Source organism: Salvia splendens, chromosome 14 (assembly GCF_004379255.2).
Source record: "Salvia splendens isolate huo1 chromosome 14, SspV2, whole genome shotgun sequence".
Classification (NCBI taxonomy): Eukaryota; Viridiplantae; Streptophyta; class Magnoliopsida; order Lamiales; family Lamiaceae; genus Salvia; species Salvia splendens.
Window position 1 is genome coordinate 6,563,794 of NC_056045.1, and position 14,351 is coordinate 6,578,144.

Consider the following 14,351-nt stretch of genomic DNA (forward strand, 5'->3'; position numbering starts at 1 on the left):
TCAGGATATCTTCGGCATCGTCGGGGAGGTCAGTGGAACCGGCACTGCTGCTGTAGTCGCCGCTGATGTTGATCTTCTACCGCTACGGCCAGCCAGCGGCAACACTCGCCCGAAACTTTGCCGACTCCATCAGCACCATATAGGAGTCCCAGTGGTTAAACGTGTCGTGTTTGCCACGCTCGGGGAACTCTTGCATCGCCATCCTCTTAGCATCCTCCATGGTCTGGCAGCTGGTAAGCATGCGGCCGTTGTTCTCGTATAGGTCGGCAAATCGAGAGACATCGGTCTTCAGTCGGTCTCATGTCTTCCAGTACTCTTCAGCCGTGTGAAACCTTGCACCCGCTGGTTTAAACGCACAGTAGGCTAGAGAGAGCAGTTCCACATGTTGTCGATTCTCTGGTTGCTCGAGCGAATGGGATCATCGCAGACATTAATCCAAGCTTTCGACAAAGTCACACACTCCTCCTCACTACAGACGGTCCGTCGTCTCTCCTCCTCATCGTCATCTGCCTCCTCCGCCCTAGCCCTCGCCTGCGAGGACTCACTCGCCACCCCCTTGCCCTTGCCGCGGCCCCTGCCCCTGCCCTTCTTCTTCGAACCACCCCGACGTCCTGCAGCCGGTGGACTCTGAGTGGGAGGCACCCTAATCGGAGATAGACCCAACTCTTCCAGTGAGAAAGTCTCAGTAGCAGTGTACTGAAACTCCAGTGGAGTACAGGTCTGGGAAGCTCCCGTAAAAAAATCAATAGTGGGGCGATAGACATTGTCCCCGGGCGACCCCTGCTGCATCATCCCGCTCATCAGGGTCATCATTTGGGGCATCATCTGGGGCATCATCCCACTCGTCTAGGTCGTGTCGGCACTCATGCCGACCATTTGGGGCATCATCCCTGCCATCTGGGGCCAAGAGTACATGTTGTAGTATTGTGGCATCACCGGCATCTGGGGCATCACGCCCGTTCCACTTCCAACAGGGAACGTGGTAGTTTGCGTTTCACTAGTGACTGGAGAGTCGCTGTCGTGGTGCTCCATTTATCTTGAATAGAAATGATAGTAGAGAGAGAAAAACTCGTTAATACAAGTGGTGCAAATGAAAATGAACCGAAACAAGCCGCATACATAGTTTTTTTAAATAAAAAATAAAAAAATTGCTCGTCCGTCGGAAGCCCACAATAGCGGACGAGCCGACGAACACCGCGACGGCCGAGCGCATTATACGACGGACGATCGCTCGTCCGTCTGGCTCGTCCGTGAGCGGAACCCCGGTCTCAGTAGTGGACGAGCAGCTCGCCGGTCACTCGTCCGCCGGCTCGTCCACTATTGTGGATGCTCTTAATGAAGAGTTCAAACGGCTGGAGACCGAGCATCACGGAGGTTGAAACGATGTTAAAGCAAATAATTCAAAACAGATCAATATCATAAAATCATAGTAATAGAAGGAACAACGTGATCAAAGTGTACTTGGAAAAAATTGTACTGTATATTAATTTTCCTAAAATGACATCATGCCTATGTAGAATATATAAAATTTTAAAAACAAGATAAAGGTAAAAAAATGAGGGATCATTTCTCTACAAAAAAAAAGTCAAATTTTCAATTTGATCAAAACACCATATCTCCAACTCCATTGACCATCTTCTCCAAATCTTCTTGAGAAAGAAGGGTTTTTTTACCCATTGCTCCACTCTTATCGTACGGCTGAGCCATCTTCTTCAAGAACTACACATACCATGTGGTGAAATTTTACTCGTTTTATATTGTGTGGTGAAAAGCATAAGAAAATACAGAGCAAATCACCATTCAGTTAAGGTTCAAACGTACCTCTCTTGCGATATGCACAGCCATGTCCGTACTCAAGTTCAGGTGAGCATCGCGTAGATGTGACAGTATCCAACTAGGCAGCTTCGAGCGCTTGTCATGACGACTATATCTAAGAGCACAAGCAACCATTAAACACACATCAAACCTTATGTAAATTATCAAATATTTTCTCCAGGTGGAGAAATTATCTGTGGAGGCAGAAACAAGAATTAAGCTAACGAACCTCTTGTCAGCGAAAATCATCATCCCATAATCCGCCTTTGACCTAATAACTCGTCCGACACATTGGGCAGCTTGCCTCTGCATATGTACATGAATAATGTTCGATCATGTACAAGCACAGATCCAGATTATATACTTGGAATTTGGAAATAATGAGTTGCTGAATGTACCAAAGCATCGAATGTCAAAAAATCACCCTCCTTTATCTGGAAAGTCTCCCGCAAATACTCCAATCTTGCTAGTAATATTCTGCAACATTTGAAGAATTTAGCATATGGCAGGATCTCACTATGCAAAACAGTATATTATTTTCAAACACAGCAAGTGTGGGTCTGTTCAAGAACGCTACGCACTAATCATTCTGGTTACAGAAAATACTAACAGAAAACAATGACCATTGTGTACACAATCAAGGACTAAAATGGTTGCAAAACAATTTAAATTTACGACTTGACAGAAAAAAGGTAGTAGGAGCAAACCAACCTGCTTAATGTATACTGAAATGGGATGCCAAACATGATAACAAGTCGGCCATAATGTCTATCAAAATCGATACCTTCCGCCACTTTTCCCCTGCAATCAAATTAGGCAATGACTTGTGAGAAAATTATGTTAAATTCATAATCTTTACATAAGCAGAATGTAATCTCAACACTAGCCAGTCCATTACAGTTTCGCATGTTTGAATAAGATGCAAACTAAAGGGCATTCGGCCACAATGTCTAATCACTCAAGTAAATATAAACTACCACTACGTACATATTATCCTAAACTTATTGGCAATGTCAGGCAAGAATAGTATCTTTTACTATTAAAGTTTATTGGTAATAACACTGCTGTTGGAATTCAACAATTGTCTGAATAAGGAAAAAAAATTCTGGCAACATTTCCTGCAGGCTGCAGGTGCTATAAAGCACAATATAAAAAACAATACCTGGCTACTGAGAAAAAGACGGCGCCTCTTCCACAATCACAAGCTCTACGATAATTGTCGAGTGCGAGTGTGGTTTCAACGACATCCTGAGTCTCTATGAAAACAAGTTTACGTTGCATAATTTCCTGCACCGCATTCAAAGTGAAACCTTTGTAAAACAAAGCCTCAAGGCAGGTAGCGTCAACTAACTTCAAAGTTTATACTGGAATTTCCAGAGAATTGTTCTACAAGAACGATTACCTTCAGAATGCCTGATTCGTGCCAACTATTAACAATTCCATCCATGTAAGAATAACTGACAAAAAAGCACACGACTCCATCTGGAACAACAGAGACCATTTCTAGCAAAAGTTTGCCATAATTTTTCTCTACACCAGGGTCACTTCTAAGATCATATTTTGTGCTCACTGGAAGCTGGTCACTGAAATACATGGCAAAAGAGGAAGAGTGATTAAAACAACAGCCAAAGCACATTTTGGTGTTGGATAAATTTTTTTTAGAGATTCGATAGCATAGAACCTCCTTTAACTAGTTACCTTCCACGAGTGAGAACCATCGGGCAGATGCAATCCCTAGTTAAGGACATTGTAAAGCTTCGGCTCACCACAGGATTGAAATTTAGAAGAAGAGGATAGAGATCAATGGGGCTCAGTGTCCCAGATGTAATAACAACTGACTGAAATCGCTCAAATACGGGCTTTATGGCTAGAGAAGCATCATGACAACAAAGCTGAAAACCAATATGATTCGTGAGAAGCAATGCTGAAAATCACTAGGCAGAACAAGTACGTAGTTGTCAAGCACAAAAATGTACAGAAATAGGATAATACAGTTTAAAGATGCCTAGCACAACATCTGAACGTTAGTGGATTTGGAAAGCTCTCCAAGAATAAATCATTACACACAAAGATCTCAAAACTGCTACCACTAAGAGGTAAAACCTTCCCCAACCAACAAAAGGAGGCTATTATAATATCAGTAACTATGTTTCTTCCGCAACATGCTATAAAAGCTAAATACCTGAAGAACAGGATCGGGTATGTGCGGCATCCTTTCATCAAAAGGTTCAATTATAATAGAAAATCCTCGAGTGTAGGTCCCCACAAGAGTTGCCAGATCACAGATTGTTTGGATGTGGAGAAATTCATCGGTGTCGGTGATCTCCAAGGTTAACATAAGAGAGTGAAGTCGATCATAACAAAACTTCAGCATTTTCTGGTCAATTCCAACTTGTGAATTGACTGATGCAACAAATGTAACAGGCCCCTCCTTCTCAACACTTTCCGCCTGCAATCTCCCTTTAAGATATTGTACAAACCTACGCAAAACAGACAAAAAGTGCTCTGCGCGTCTTATATTTCCAGGTACTGCTTCCTTTAGTATGTCATCAGGCAAGGCAGGATTTGCTAGCCATGTGTCACCAGCTAAAAGGAGAAGAAAGAAATTGATGTCAGAATAAATCATGGAAAGACTTCATGCCAAAATTAGTTGAACACAAATTTACTCAACATACTAGGAAGGTCCCCCCTTTGTGCCAAACCATCAACAAGCCTGTTGTACTCTGCACGCAGTCGACCAGCATCAGTGGCCTTTAACCTTCCTACCATGGTAGAATAAAGTTAAGATGAAAGAACATTCAAAAGTATAAGTTTTTTTGTTTTTCCTCATAGGGAAAAAGTGGTCAACAGTCAACACACTTTCAGGAGGAATAATACCAAAATTCTTGTGCAGAAACCTTGCCAGAAAGGCAAAGTTCAAAAGCCATACAGCACACGGAGACTTTCTAATATGTAAACTGATGATTTCAGTAGGTCTTTATTTCGAACATGAAGTTAGCTGTCCGAACCACCTATGTGAAATCTAGGGCCAAACATTAATAGTACACAGAAATCAAAACTTAATCCCTATCAGTATGCACCATATAAACAGTATGCAACCAAACATTATTAGTTTTTTATGTTAATGTCTTAATGATAAACCTTTATGATGAACTAGTCCAAACAAAATCTTTTAGTATACCATAATTTTAAAGACTGTAGAATCTTTTAAGTATCACTGCTTTTTATGGACTTTCCAGCCACAAAGACAACATCCGGATTTGAAATACATTAGAAACACGAACAGAGCGATTACATATATATAGGAGAGGAGATAGAAAAGAACACTTCAAAGGAGAGAATATAACTAAATAAAAGTGCCAGAGGCATTACAACCTTGAGTATATACAGACAAATGAAAGCACATACCTCTCAATCTCCTGGGACATCCTACTCAGATTCCTTGACGCCCCATCAAGTGTTTGTGTCCTCACATTAACACTAAGTGCCTCGATGCACACATTATCAATATTATGGGCCTCATCAAACACCACAACGGTCTCCCTCTGCATCTCCTTCGATATAACTCCAGCAACTTTAGGATCAAGCAGGTACTGATAGCTATATACCACTACATTTGCAAATTGAACCATACGCCGTGCTAGAAAGTACGGGCACCACCCTTTTTGCTTCCCAAATGCCCTCAAGTCCTTCAGCAGCAATAAAAACAAAAAAAAAAGTCAAGATAGTATTTTTCCAGTTTCCATTTTAACAATTTAACAGATAATCAGGTTGCAAACTACAAATTTGAAACGCATTTCCATCAGTTCAATTCAAGAGCAATCAATTACTAAATCATAAATTCAATTCCAGTCAAACTAAAAAAGATCAGATATATACAATTAGACTGAGAATCGGAAAATAGAGGGAAAAAAAACAAACAAAAAACCTGCAACGTATAAACTCCAGGAGGCAACACGGCGTCAGATGCAGCCTTGTCGTAGTTCTCAAAAAAGTCACACGTCGGAATATCAGGATTCTCAATCGCCACTGCCCTAACCCAGCTCGCCGTGAGCTTCCTACAAGCAGCATCCACCGAATCACGACCCTTCGCCGAGACAACGCGGGGATTGACGCACAAATTCTTCCTCGACGAGAGCCCCAGCGCCAGAATCCTCGCCGATGGCCCCAATTCCTTGACCTGGTAGTCGTGCAGAAACCTCAACTCGGCTAGGGTTTTCTCCATCTCGTGCACTGTGCGGGTGCAGTAGAGGAGCTTCACCGGATTGGAGGGTTTGGCGAGAACGTAGCTCGTGATTAGAGAGAGAAGCGCGATGGTTTTCCCGGTGCCGGTCGGCATTTCGAGGAGGCAGTGGCCCTTGGCATCGAGGGCGCGCTTGAGCTCCACCATGTATGAGTACTGTTCCGGGTAGATGTTGTCGTACGGGAAGTATACGGTTACGTCTTCGATTTGGAACTTCATCTTCACGCCGGCAGCGACAGCTTGCGGCGGAGAGCGAAATAGCCGTCGGTAGTGATCGCCAGCGCTGATGATTTGGGGAGCAGAGGTATTAGCTGTTTTTCAGAGAGCGACGTCGTTTAATAGACCTACTACTCATTCTCCTTTTATTTATTCCATTTTTCAAAAATGAATAGTAGTAGTATAAATTTCCTTTATTTAAACCTTATATATGCGACACTCTTTTGTGCACATCTTTTGTACTCCTTCCGGCTAAAGATAGTTTGTCCCACTTCCATTTTCGCATTCGTTTTGCAAAAATAATAATAATAAATAGTTAAAATGGAAATAAAGTAAAGTAAAAAATAGAATAATGAAGAGAATAGTTTTATCTACATTATTCTCTCTTATTTGTAACATTTTATTAGGATAAGAATAAACAATTTTCATTATATTTTTTTTAATAAATTGAACAAAAGAGTTCAAATTGTGCATTGCTCCCTCCGTCCCACAATAAGAGTCACGCTTTGTCATTTTGGTTCGTCCCATAATAAGAGTCACACGTTATTTTTACCATAAATGGTAAGTAAGTCTTATATTCAAGTAACTCACTTCACTCATATTTTATTATGAAATCAATATAAAAAGTGAGTCACATATTTCACGAACTTTTTCAACCCATTATTCTTTACATTTCTAAAAAACGGTGTCCATAATAAGAGTGACTTCTATTATGGAACGGCATCATCTCTGATTGAAGCAACAAAGTCTCTATGTGACTGTTTCCCATGTAGTACTACACAAATTGAAAAAGTCATGACAGTCTTTATATTAATGAAAAAAATATAAATTGCAATACATAATAAAAGAAACAAACCACAGGGACTGAACTTATTCATTTTGTATTATCCAGAATTCTATTATTATTATTATCTCTTGAAGATATTGAATCGTCCATTTGAATGAAGCTTTATTCTCTCTTATATCATAGACCTAAATGAATTAAATATCAGAAGCAGAGAAATGATTTGTGGGCTGCTAATACGTCCATTCTTCAGGAAGAATAATTTCTGGTGAAAAAGAAATATAGTCTTCCTTTTGTTTCTCCAAATTTTCATCAACGTTCTTGGTTTTCTGACTTTGCTCTGCGTGGAGGAAAAATAAACCAATTTTGTCACTATTATTGTACTTATAACAATAAAATAGAAAATAAAGCATAATACAATTGAATAACCTGAATGGGGTTTTATTTCTTGCCCAAGTTCGTGGACGTTAAGGTTTAGTGCTTGAATCACTCGAGAAGGTAACAGAACTGGAGAGAAAGCTGTTAAGAAGCCAATAAAAATTATTTTAGTAATGATTTCATCCACATAATCGGTGGAAATTTTTCATATACTATTAATTATTTAATAACTAGTATTAACACCCGATCTATGCACGGGACATAAGAGTTTCAAATAATGAATATAAAATATAATAAATACATAGAAAATAAGAATTGAAAGAAATATGGAGATTTAAAAAAACAGAAATGTATTTATCCGGTCTCACTCAAAAAGAAGAATTTACTACTCCCCAGTGAAGGAAACATTTATGCAATTTTAATTTATAATCTAAGTGAAGTAAAAACAATAAAATTAATGACAAAAATAAGATGTGTGACTAATGATCAAAGAGTATGAATTAATTAGAATAAGATATACAAATAAAGAAAATATGTGTGAGTAAAGATGTTTATTGAAAGTGCTATGCAAGTCATTAATCCAAATAAAAGGTAAATTAGTATATAAATTTAATAGCTTAATTTATAAAAATTAATTTGAAAAAAATATATGGAATATTAAACATATCCACATTAAATATATGAATAATTTAAATCATATAAATTTAAAACTTCTTTGAGAAGTCAAGTTAGAAAATTTGTATTATCCAATAATCACATTTTAGTTGACTGTTTATTTCTATCTTTTAATTTCAGACTATAGCATAACTTGATATACATTTCCAAGGACTAAATGAATTTTTTATATTGAAAAGAATATATTTCTTACTTCCCGCCACATATACGTATAAAAAGTAAATTACTACTATCACTTAAAATAACGATAATATTTTATACATCTTGTTTGTTTTGAATAATGTGATAATTTACACTACTCTTTATATTAAAAAGTATTGCAATAAATGATTAAATCTCAATTTTAACCTAAATAAATGGAAGGCAAACTAAACTCTCTAGCACAATTCCAATTTAACTCAAATATAAGGCTAATTAATATATAAATTTAATAACTTAATTATAAAAAAATTTAATGGTAGTGCACTATTTAAATGTGTTTTAACACTTCTTCAAGAAGTTAGCATTTTATTGGGCTATTATTTGTCCAATTGTTATTGCCTTAAAAAATTATTTTTGAATAGAAGACACCTCATCTTTCCATTTTCCCTCCAAAAAGGATATTAAGGACTTTTCATCAAACTTGCACTTTAGATTAGTATAGATAAAATATAATTCATAAAATATGTCACGGTGTGAATTTCGACTTATAGAAAGATTTTACTAATAAAATAGTTATGTATATATGGTCTCTGTCTCTAAAATATATGAGCAATTGAAATGACACAGAAATATAACTAAAGTAATGTTTGTGGATTGTGAGACCAACATTATTATTAATGTTTAATGAGTTGTAATGTTGAGTGATCGTGATATAAGCTTTAAATAAATGACAACTTTTTGTAAATAGAAATGATCATATTTTTATGGGACGAACGAAAATGGAAAGTGTACGCATTTTTTATGGGACAAATTGTGTATTATAATTAAGTAGCATACCTGGCTTATATGTGACTTGAGGGTCAGTGCCTGTGGATTGCCCACGCGGAATGAAAACTCCAGTGCCACAAGATTTCCTCTTCGGGCCCAAAAATATAGCCTGCATGCGGGGCCCATTTTTGGCCCAATTCAAATGATTTTTTTGCCCCGTTCTCGGTGGTCCTTGAATCTATATTAAAGAGGATAAATTAACCATTCATTTGATGCAAACAGTAGTAAAGAAATTATCAAAGTATATCTAATATTAAGTGCATAACTAGAGAATAAATCTCAGTCATTAGATCAAAACGATCTAGTTCACTATATGGTCGTTTTAGTTCACAACATAAATTTAAAAATAAGGAGTGGACCAAAATACTTTTTATATTGAAGTATTTACTTCATCAAGGATTTAGTTCACTGTAATGGCGTTTTGGTTCACTCCTTCGTGTAGTGAACTAAATCACTCTTATAGTGAACTAAATTCGTATTATCTAGTTATGCATTTAAGCAGTGGTTTCCCTAGATCGCTCTAATAGTAAATCCGTTAATATTTATCAACCAGAGAATATGTTGATGAACTGAAATTTCATCGAACATGATCTGTTGATCAGTTAAAACAATCATCATGAGATGTGGCATCTTCATAGTTACTAGTAAATCATAGTAACCACAAAATAACATGGCAATGATTAGGTTTAATATAAACATAAAGCGCTGGCATATTAAATTTGAGACAGAAGAGTCATTAAGAACAAATTAAAATAAAGTAGTATGTATGTAAGTTTTCACATAGTTATTCCTAGAGTGGCCAATGGCTTAAAAATCCACATTTCCATTGCACTAATTCAAACCCTAACATGACATTTCTTAGAAATAGGCCTGGGTGCAAATTAATCAAATAATATTGCTAAATTATTCGTAAATATTATACTAATAAATAAAGTAAACAATATATTTATATGTAAAAGAGTTAAAATATTAGAATAAGACTTATTATTAAACCAAATTTCAGAGTGAAATCATTCTTGCAGCCCCTCGCCATTAGAAATACTAAGTTAATCAAACAATTCGTATTCAATTCGACATTCAAAGCATAATATTACTATTTGTATACCACATATATAATTATATATTCAATTTGAATTGTATTCAAACACAAATACGGAAACAAAATAATAATTTGACTAGATTTAGTTACAAACCTAATTAGATTCTTCTTTTATCTTTCGCCCAAAAGATCCTTCATTCAATGCTATTACACGCCGAATAATAATATCTTGCAAAATTAATTAATTAAATTCCAAAATTCGCATGACATTCTCAAAATCTTCTAATCTGTATATTGTAAATTTATTGCAAGCGCTTCATATAAAAAAACCAACACATTTATTAAGAAAGAGAGAAAAAAAGTATTAAAAAAACACCGTATCCAAACCACTAAAACCACATCTCTATTAACATTTTTTATATCACGGCAAAAAAAAAGAAGTAATACTACTCTCTCCAATAATTGTCCATTTTGACTCAGAGTTAATAAAATGCGGGATCCTAATTATTATTTATGATAAAAAAGGTGGAAGTGCACAATTAATAAGGGACGAACAAAAATAATAAAAGTAAACAATTAATAGAGGACCGAAGGAGTAAAAGAATGACTTACCACCGGCGCCGGTTTCGTCACAAAAAAAGACTGAGATTTTATCCCGTATGCTTCGAATCCAGGAGATTGCTCCTGCGACAAGAGCGACACGCATTAAGGAGTTGTACGTTTATTCTGTAATGTACAAACAGTAATGCACGGGGAACAACCCTCTACCAACCTTAGCGTGTCTGTGATCGTGGGCAAGCAGCCAAGGATGTGCTCCATTTTCGAGAACATCGGAATGATTGTGCGCCATGCTGCACCAGATAACTGGGGAATCTAGAGAGAGAAAGTGAGGGTGAGTAATTTGTTGTTGAGCAAACTGAATTTTGAGGGAGAAGATGTACAGTTCAACTTCAAACCTACAATATAACTACTTATATATATATTATATATATACTACCTGAACATGAAGGGGTGGGGTGGGTGGGGTGGGGTGGTTGGGGTGATTATGTTATATTTAAAGCGTTAAATGTGTATTTGCCAATATTAGGAGTATTACTCATGCCCTTGTTAATTGACTTAATTACTAGGGCGACCATATTTATTATTTTCTAATTGCTTGTTTTTTGTAATTTGGTTAATTATTGGAATAAATATAACGTTCATATGAATTCATAAATAGTTACTAAAATATACTACTACTACTACTAAATTTTAAATTGTTCAAAATGAGTTCTTAATTTATACTTTATTTATTTAAGTTCTAATTCAATTATTTTCTTAATTTGATCTCATGTGACAATCAATATTCTGCATTTTTGTTTTACAACTTTTCTGATTATGACTTATACGAATAATTTACTCATATACATAAACTGTTAGTCATTAAAACTATTTGCTAGTAATTTACGTAACTTAAATTTTACTATTTTAAAAAAATCTCTTGCATATTAGTTTGTCTCTACGGCTCTACTTCTCTTAGAGGTGAATCAATTACATTAGAAGTTGTTTGTGTAAGAAGGTTGACGAATGCAGTGTGGTATCCAGAGAATTTGGTTAGTATTTAATGTATAGTATAATTTATTTTTCTTATTTACTTTATTTTGAATATAGAAAGATGAGTAAATAGATTACAAAAATAGGTTTATGTGGTATTTTAATGATTATGTAGAATAAAATAAATTAAAAATAATAATTAAATCTCAAATGATAAAGTAGAACTAGTACTATAAAGTTTAACTAAAAAATTGAATTACTAGCTGTGGTCAATCCCTCAATAATCAAAAACAGAAAATAGTGAGCATCCACAACCGTGCTCTTGCCAGCGACACGGTTATAGGCCCGGGCGGTACTATTCATGCCTGCTCTCTGGCAAGAGCACAACATCCACAAATGTGCTCTTCCGCAAAGACGAGCACAAATAATATAAAATTCAATTAAACAATAACATTTCCATAATATTAAAATCCATTTAAAAACCATAATAAATATTACAAATTACAAATAAAATTAAAAAATACATAATTAAAATCATAAAAATTAAAAATTACATAATTAAACTCCTTAAAATTAAAAATTACATAATTAAAATCCTAAAAATTAAAAATTACATAATTAAACTCCTAATAGGACTACGCATCCGGCGGGATCAACCCCAATTGTTTTTGGAGACCTTTTATCATGGTCTCGTGTGTTTCAAGTTGCGTGGGGGTCATAGATGACCTATCGGCCATATTGAGTTGGCTTAAGAGCATCCACAGCGAGTTGTTCGGGGGTGGAGGTGGCACATAGGGAGCGGGAGCGGCTTCGGGAGTGGCTTCGGGAGTTGAGCCGCGACGACGGTTGGCCGCCGCCTTCTTCCTTCCTTGGGGGCGGCGTTGGGAACCGCTCGGTCCGGCGTCGGGGCTACCCAAGTTAGCTCCGGCGAGTTGGCTAGCCACTTCTTCCGAGCCGGAGTCGGATAGGGCTACCGACCTTGATCATTTGGAGGAGCCGCTAGAGGAGGATGTTATGCCTCCCTTATACTTCGGGTGCGTCCGCGTCTCCTGCCAAACGTTAAGATATTTGAACGACTTACCGTTCATGGATTGGTAGGTGCTCAGCGCGGCGGTGATGATGTCGACCTCGCTTCGGCCGCTCCCGGCATTCCGGGACTCCTGGATGAAATAGCCGTTGAACTTGCCAATTTCTTCGTTGGCTCGGCCGATGCAGTTGCGCACCATACTCTCGTAGCGCTTGATCGTTCCGGGCGGCCGGTTTGCATTGTACCGGCTAGAGACGCGCCACCAAAAGTGATCGCCGGATTGGTTCGTTCCAACCACCGCATCTTCGGAGATTTCCAAGTACGCCTTGAACAATCTTTCCATCTCCGCCGGTGAGTACGGTGTGCGGACACCGGCGCGAGATGGAGGAATCGGCATTTGGGAAGGGTCGCGAGGCCTAGGCTCCGGTGTCCACCCGTAGCGCCCTTCGGAGGCACCTTGGTCGTCGATTGGGTATGGACGGTAGCCACCCGGAACGGGCGAATCTTGGGTTTGAGGAGGGGCCGAATATTCCGTTTCCGGACTAGGAAACGGTTGTGAACCGAACCATTCGGGGTTCCAACCGTGGGAGCCCGAAGGATTATCGTCTTGGCCGGACATAGTGATGTTGTAGGGTATGAGAGAATGGAGATGAAAATGGATATGAGAGAATGGAGATGAGAATGGATATTGGAGAATTATGATGAGAGTTGTGTAGTTCGATGTGAATTTTTGGGGTGAAATTGGGAGTATTTATAGATGAAAGTGTATATTTTTGGGGTAAAAAAAAATGAAAAAAAATTTAAAAAGGTGTAAAAAACGATTATAAACGGATATATTTTTTTGGGGAAGTGAAATTTTTTTTTTATCGGTTTTTTAATAAAAAACCGATTTTTAAAAAAATAAAAATAAAAAAATGTTTAAATGCAACGGTCGATCCGTTGACGAATGGGAGCGCGCCACGTAGACATGCCCACGGTTCACGAACCGGCGGTTCCGGTTCGGAACCGCCGGTTCCGGTTCGGCGGTTGGCGGAACCGGAACCAAACCGTGAGGCTATTTCACGGTTCCGGTTCCGGTTCTGGTTCCGGTTCGGAACCGCCGGTTTTCCGGCGGTTTTGGCGGTTCCGGTTTTCGAACAAGTATAAGTGTATAACAATGCGTAAAGCGTAATAAGAGTAGCACTTGCGTAATTAAATGGAAGCACAATAGCACAAATGAGAAATTGGAGACAAAGAGAGAGAATTGGGAGATTGAAGAGAGAAACTCTTATTAACACAAGAGTGGGGTGAATGTAAATGAGGATAGAGGGGGGTATTTATAGATAAAAATGGGGGGGGGGGGGGAATGGAAGAATTCGAATTTGAAATTTGAAAAAAAAAAATTGAAAAATCGGCAAAACCGGTGGTTTTTGGCGGAAAACCGCCGGAACCGCCGGTTTCCGGGCAAAACCGCCGGTTTCCGGGACGAAACCGCCGGTTCGGTCAACGAAACCGTCTGCAAAAGCTGCGTCATATCGCCTCGTTTCTCGCGCCGCATCCGGAACCCCCTGAACCGGCGGTTAACCGCCGGTTTTCACGGTTAACCGCCAGTTAACCGGCGGTTCACGACCCAAAAACCGCCTGAACCGGCCGGTTTTTCAGCTGAAAAGCTGCCGCCGGTCTGCCCCATCCA

General features: G+C 38.2%; 2 protein-coding genes across 2 annotated transcripts; both read right to left on the reverse strand.

Annotated features, from left to right (window-relative positions):
* Window positions 1-1,396: 1,396 nt before the first annotated feature.
* Window positions 1,397-6,415, reverse strand: LOC121763402 (general transcription and DNA repair factor IIH helicase subunit XPD). The gene is made up of 12 exons (XM_042159413.1): window positions 5,744-6,415; window positions 5,224-5,504; window positions 4,491-4,573; window positions 3,998-4,401; window positions 3,514-3,707; window positions 3,218-3,398; window positions 2,978-3,102; window positions 2,527-2,616; window positions 2,214-2,292; window positions 2,045-2,121; window positions 1,822-1,930; window positions 1,397-1,719 (listed from the first exon to the last, which is right to left on the reverse strand). Exons 1-12 carry the CDS (start codon window positions 6,275-6,277, stop codon window positions 1,603-1,605), a joined length of 2,274 nt encoding a protein of 757 aa, XP_042015347.1. The 5' UTR covers window positions 6,278-6,415; the 3' UTR covers window positions 1,397-1,602.
* A 723-nt stretch (window positions 6,416-7,138) lies between these two features.
* Window positions 7,139-11,035, reverse strand: LOC121765022. Its single transcript, XM_042161059.1, has 5 exons — window positions 10,892-11,035; window positions 10,732-10,803; window positions 9,090-9,258; window positions 7,488-7,577; window positions 7,139-7,398 (listed from the first exon to the last, which is right to left on the reverse strand). Exons 1-5 carry the CDS (start codon window positions 10,967-10,969, stop codon window positions 7,292-7,294), a joined length of 516 nt encoding a protein of 171 aa, XP_042016993.1. The 5' UTR covers window positions 10,970-11,035; the 3' UTR covers window positions 7,139-7,291.
* Between the last annotated feature and the right edge of the window lie 3,316 nt (window positions 11,036-14,351).